This window comes from Poecilia reticulata, linkage group LG3 (genome assembly GCF_000633615.1).
Source record: "Poecilia reticulata strain Guanapo linkage group LG3, Guppy_female_1.0+MT, whole genome shotgun sequence".
Classification (NCBI taxonomy): Eukaryota; Metazoa; Chordata; class Actinopteri; order Cyprinodontiformes; family Poeciliidae; genus Poecilia; species Poecilia reticulata.
Window position 1 is genome coordinate 16584595 of NC_024333.1, and position 6000 is coordinate 16590594.

The 6000-nt window shown below is 44.3% G+C and overlaps 1 protein-coding gene across 8 annotated transcripts in view; it reads right to left on the bottom strand.

Annotated features, from left to right (window-relative positions):
* tjp1a (tight junction protein 1a) overlaps positions 1-6000 on the bottom strand; it is a 100879-nt gene that overhangs the window by 6243 nt on the left and 88636 nt on the right. For 7 of the 8 annotated variants that reach the window (XM_008405202.2, XM_008405194.2, XM_008405197.2 and 4 more), the window contains 8 exons: positions 5103-5348; positions 3166-3987; positions 2970-3052; positions 2031-2207; positions 1550-1656; positions 1186-1430; positions 776-930; positions 468-688 (listed from right to left, as the gene is read on the bottom strand). In XM_008405202.2, coding sequence (XP_008403424.1) covers positions 468-688; positions 776-930; positions 1186-1430; positions 1550-1656; positions 2031-2207; positions 2970-3052; positions 3166-3987; positions 5103-5348 — 2056 coding nt within the window. The remainder of the gene's footprint in view (positions 1-467; positions 689-775; positions 931-1185; positions 1431-1549; positions 1657-2030; positions 2208-2969; positions 3053-3165; positions 3988-5102; positions 5349-6000) is intronic. The other variant, XM_008405200.2, reaches the window with a different exon arrangement.

Consider the following 6000-nt stretch of genomic DNA (forward strand, 5'->3'; position numbering starts at 1 on the left):
CCTCTGCCTTATCCCTGTGATCCTACTGCCATCTGCAGAAATACACAGCTCGTTCAGAAAAAACCAATCAAACCCAGGAGGAGGGACTTAGAGCTGACAATCAAGCTATTCTTAAAAGAGTACATTAAATATACAAATACCTTGTATTTGTATATTTTTGAAGAACTACAAGAACAACAAATCTGATGCATGTTTGTTTACAGGTAGGAAATGCATGTAAAAAGAGACAAAATACCAGTACATGGCTGTCGTCCCTATCATTTTCTCAATCTAAAAAAAATAAAACGCAGTCTGTTTTTAACATAAATATTTTTCTAGCAATTTCTAATCAAATAAAATCGGATGCAACAATACAACCACCAACTGCTGAGACAAACATCTGTGCACATCTTTCCACAATGGCGAAGTGAAACACAACTCCTAAGACAACAAGAAGTGTCTCAACATCCTCCTCCTCGATGAGTTACCTTTCTCCTTGTCGAGGGGCGGCAGGATGCTGTTGTCTCGGCAGACCTTGAAGTAGATCTCCTGCTCCACTCCGTCGGGGATGGCGCCCTGCGGGATAATTATGCTGACCCCTGTTTCGATGGAGCTCAGGACGCCGCCATTACTGTTGAAGATACCGCGAGCGGTGGCGACCACGGTGTGACCCTCGTCTTCATCCTCGTCGTCTTCAAGGGCGCTCGGGCTGGGAGACGGACACATTCACCGTGACTCTCTCTCTCGCTCTAGAAAATGGCTTTGGTTTCATTTGGACTCAGAGTGGTTCTGTTACCTCACAGGGATGGCCTTGGGAACGGCGTTGACGTTATTCTGCTGGTGTTTGGGGCGGTTATCCACAGTGCGTGGGAAGGTGTCCACGCCGCTGTCGTGGTCAGTATTCTGAGGCGGCAGGGGGATCTGAGGCTTTACTGCAGTGGAGCTTGGACCCTGAGCCACATAAACCGTTTAAGTCAGAAACACTAATATGGAAACTTTGTTTTCCATTTACTAATGAGTTGTAGTCAAGATGAAACAAGAAAATGTACTGGTATAAACAAACAAATCAACTCAACACAAAGAACTTTGGTAATAAAGAAAAAGTAGCGTCTTAAGCAGCAGAACAATTAACTTAATATATTCTCTAAGCTCTAAATTTAGAAGTGAACCAATTTATATCAGATTTATTTCCTAAAACAGATTTACCTTTGGTGCAATCTCAGGTTTATCGTTGGACAGAAGATTGTGGTTGAATTTCGGACTGTCGAACATCCGTGCGAAAGGTTTGGCTGAGGTGGTGAAAGGCTTGGGAACGAAGCGGTTAAAGCTAGACGGTGCCCCCGTCGTCTTCGGAGGCTGATCACTTGTGCCATTAACAGGAGACTTTTCGGGGAAACTCTTCTGAGGCAGGAAGTTGCTCTGGACAGTGTTTTCTCGGGCTGGAGGTTTGACTGTGGGAGAGCAGTGCAACGCAAAGTCAGCAAAAGAAAGAAAAAAAGGTCCACGCTCCGAGATCTATGTATGCATGCAAGTTTCTGCCTTTTGCGGGGAAAGTTAGAGATGCATTAACCTTCAGCTGATGGTTTAGGCAGTGTGGCTGGTGGCAGAGAGGGGGTCACCTGAGGAACCGGTTCATACTTTTTCTCCACTGGACTCGGTTTGTCTACGGACTCAGTCCTGTAATATGACAAAGTAGAAGAGTTTAGCTTGAAAGGAGAAATACCAAGTTAGTGAATTAGGAAGAAGCAGGGGCATCACCACTACGTCATGCAATGGGAAAGTTAACTTTGGAACAAGGTTTAGTTGGCATGCACAGCGTGTGGGGAGTTAAGTGTTTCAGCTTTTTCTACATCCAAACAAAGCTGAATATAGAGACAACAGAGTAAAAAACCCCCCACTAATTTCTAATTTGTTGCAAAGGATGTCGATGAGTAAGGTAGCGTTAATGCGTGCGGGTTAAATCTGGCGTTATCTTTTTGCACTAAACACAAAGCCACTCCACAAACATCATGTCCAAAGCACACGGAAATGTCAGCGGGACTGAGGATCACCTGGGGAAGCTGTGAGTTGTTTGTGCTTGTGGCTGGGGTTTGTTAGGGCCGGTCTGAAGTCTGTCAAAGTAGGACAGCTGCTTCCTGTAGTAATCCTCGTCCTCATCAGGATCGTAATGGTTTGAGCGGACAATGTCATCGGCTGCCTTGGACTGCAGCCTCTGGGGCTCTGGAGCTCTGGAGTTGGTTCAACATAGGGTTGGGCGATATAGACTTATCATTTTATCCCCCGTATCTCGTATTTATAGTAATAACGATAACAGTGGTGATAAAAAATAAAATAAATTCTTTGCAGTCTTTTGGTAAGCATGTCATAGCAATCACAGCTCCACAAATACGGCTGTTAAAATATCTTCAAACTTTTAAATGGGCTGCTTTGGGACACCGGCTACATAAAGTAGAGTGATTTTTATTACTAAGCTGTACATAGCCGAAAACATTTAATCATATTTTCAAATTTATTGATGCTCCCATAAAACAGTGGAGATAACAGCATAAAACAACAATTATGACAGAGCAGACAGGTTTTTGGGTTTTTCATTAATGACTCGGTGCAATCTGCAGGGTTTCCTCCGAAATGTTTTAAACTATTTAAAATTATTAAATGAGCTTTCCATACTATTTGATATGATCAATTAGAATGTATGTATTATTGAATTGAAATATGTTTTTTTTGTTGCAATTGTGAATTGGCACTATATAAATAAACTGAATCAAATTATCATTGTGACGATAAGTCCAAATTCTTATGATAAAATAAATTTTACAATGACCTTACAACAATACAATAAATGCCCATCCATTGTTCCACCACGATGAAGTTTAATGTAAGGCACAAGGTTAAACACTCCAGGAGTAGGGGATATGTTAAAGGGAACATGAAAGCTGCAATATTAGAGATTTTTCATTCTATGCATGTTAAATTATCTACAGACTTACCTAAAGTTCTTCTCTTGATCCAGGTTGCTCAGAGAATTTGCTTTAGGGATCACACCACCTGCTTTCAGGGGTAAATCAGCTGCCTAAAGAATTAAAACAAACATCCTATCAGTTGGACAACAAGTCCAGATGTTGTCTCAGAATCATAAGTTAAAAGTCACTGAATGAGTTCAGACACTTTACAGAAACTCCTTACCCTGTTTCCAGTGGATTCCCCTGCATCTCTGGCGCGGTCCACAGACACAGACCGTTTGTTCTCAAACATCTTGACCCTGGTGAGGACCGACTGGGGCCGCATGGCAGGGTCTTCCTCCTGCGGCTCGTCTCTGGAGGGTGCGGGTTTAGCAGCTTCCACAGGGGAAGGTGAGTGCGTCTCGGCTTTAGGAGGAGGCGTAAGGCTGGCTACAGAGTTTGCTGGAGTCGGGTCGTAGTGCTGAGGTTTGTAGCCTTTCGGCTGCAAGCTAGGTCCTTGGTTATAGGCGGGTCGCTGGGGGGCGAGTTCTGGGGATCGGCTGGCTGAGGGATACCCCAGGTGGGAATCCTGGTCGTAGCCAAGGTCAGATCCTTGAGGAGGCGGCGGGAGGTCGTCGTAATGAACCGGGCCCGGACCTGTAGGTTTGCCGTAGCGAGGTCGCACATCGAATCCCTGCTGTGGCGGGGGCTCGTCGTAGCGTAGGGGTGGGGTGTACTGCGCATCGGAGCCGTCACTGTAACGCAGCCGGTAATCGTAACCCTGGGAGTTGGCAGCAGAGGGCGGCTGGCCGTAGGGATTCCACTGCTGCTGGTCGTACTGAGGCACGCTGTTCTCATAGAGCGGGATGTGGTCGTTGTTTCTGTACTGCGACTCCGGGTACGCCCCGGCCCCGCTGCTGACGTCATAGCGACTCGGCGGGTGGTCGTAATCCCGGTACGACTGCTGGTCGGGGTGGTACGGCTGCGGAGGGTTGTAATTGACAGCCTTCATGCTGTTAGTGATTCTCCCCGTGTTTTCCATGCCGTAAGGATCCTTCTGAAACATCTACCAAACAGATAGAAAAAGAAAACGTTTGAGAACCCCGCACTCACGGGCTTGACCAATGTTAGGCAGTATGTAAAAAAAAAAGAAAATTTAAAAAAAAAAACAACACATCAACAGTTGAAGGATGAACAAGTGAAAGTCCTTGAAATTACAGAAGAAGAAACAGGAAGGGAAAAGACCTGAAATAGAGACACTGAAAGGGAGGTGTTACTAGTCAGAATACATTTTAGACCATATGGAAATTGCAGTAGAGCTGAAGGTTGCAAAAACAAGACAAAGTAAGTCTGTAACGCCAACTTATCGAAAATAACTTAAGAAAGACCACCACATATTTTAAAAAACTTCAAAAAAACAATGGGATCAACTTTTCTTTCTAAACAAAAGTGACACAAATTCTCTGCTGTTAACGTATTCCCAGACACGGACAACAAATGTTTGGTAACTAAGCATGTTTTGGTCGTTCAATCTCAACACATGCAGGAGCACATGTGGAGAAATGTCAAAAAAGAAAAGTTGCCCACTGTCTTGATGCAGTTTAAAAGTAAAATATCCACGTTAACATTTATAGATACAAGCACATACTTGAATAAACTGAATTTAACAAATAATAAAAAAAAAGACATTCAATTTTATTTTGATTAAATAGCCATAAACTGTCCAACCAGATCGGAATAAAGCAGCTGAAAACATACGTGCTGGAAAGTGTATGGCTACTTTTACAAGGAAATAATAATTTTGTCTGCATTGATAAACACAGCAAGAAGATCGAGTTAACACAGAATAAGGCGAACATGTTGCAGCCATGCAAAGAGGATAAGCAACAGTGAGTGCTGCAGAGTTTCCACCGCCCGTCAACACGTAGGCAAATTAACGCAGCCACCAGCTCCCAGGCCTACTGTTGTTTACCGGCTTCCACTCTTGCACGCTCACACGCACACGCATCCTTTGTCTCTTCTGGGCAGCACTTTGATCAGCTGACATGCAGGGCAGAAAAGACAGAGCGATAGAGAGAAGCGGGAGGCGGGCAGACAGGCAGCAGCAACACAGGAGGTCAGACCGAGCCGAGGAGAGCCGAGCCAGGTTCGCCAAGCGTCCAGCGGCGGTCAGGTGGATACCTTTGGTTCTGGACCGGCCAGTCCGGACTGTAGAGGCTCTGGGGTGACGCTCTGAGGTGCTAGCTCAGGGGTGGGCCTCCTAAGCGAGCCAGCCTCTTGGCTGGGGCTCGGCTTGCTGTAAGGAGCTGCGGGAACCTCATCAAGGCTCAGAGCCCCTACAGTTTTTACAGTAACGTCGACAGCAGGGGGCACAGCCTCAGCCAGGGGCTCAGGCTGCCTGGGGATGCTAGGCGTGGCCTCTGCTTTCTGTGAAGTGGTTCAGAAATGTTTAATAACACGCGCTGACACGCCACGGTGCAGTTTCAACAAATGCTACAAGCATCTCAGCCCCCTCTACAATCCTCTGCTCCACATCTAAAAGGTTAGGAATTAGTAGCAGGACAACGTTTCATCGTTAAAGGATACTAACTCGATTTTAATTCCGTGGTTACAATACATATTTAAATATATATATAATATATAATAAATATGTGTATAATAAGTAAATATTTCCCCTTTGTCGTGATCATCAACACATCATTCAGATGACAGAACGTTTCTATTTTAGATATACACCTGCCAACTGAGTAGTATTTAATACATTTCACAAGTACAGTGAAGTAACACTGATATTTCCGTCATGCACATAATACTTTCTGGTGTCATAGATAGAACAAAGTGCACATTGGTGATTACTGGTACACACACTTTTTCAAATAAAGACATGATTTTTCTGTCCCGGTGACATGAGCAACAGTCAGACAGCTGAGGCAGCCCGTAGTGGTAACAACAATTCACAACAACAGAACTCGGAAGTTCTTATTTACAAAAGGAAATAAAAAAAATCCACACTAACAAACATCAAAGACGCGGATAGGTAAAATAAATAGTGTAATAAATATATATATATATATATATA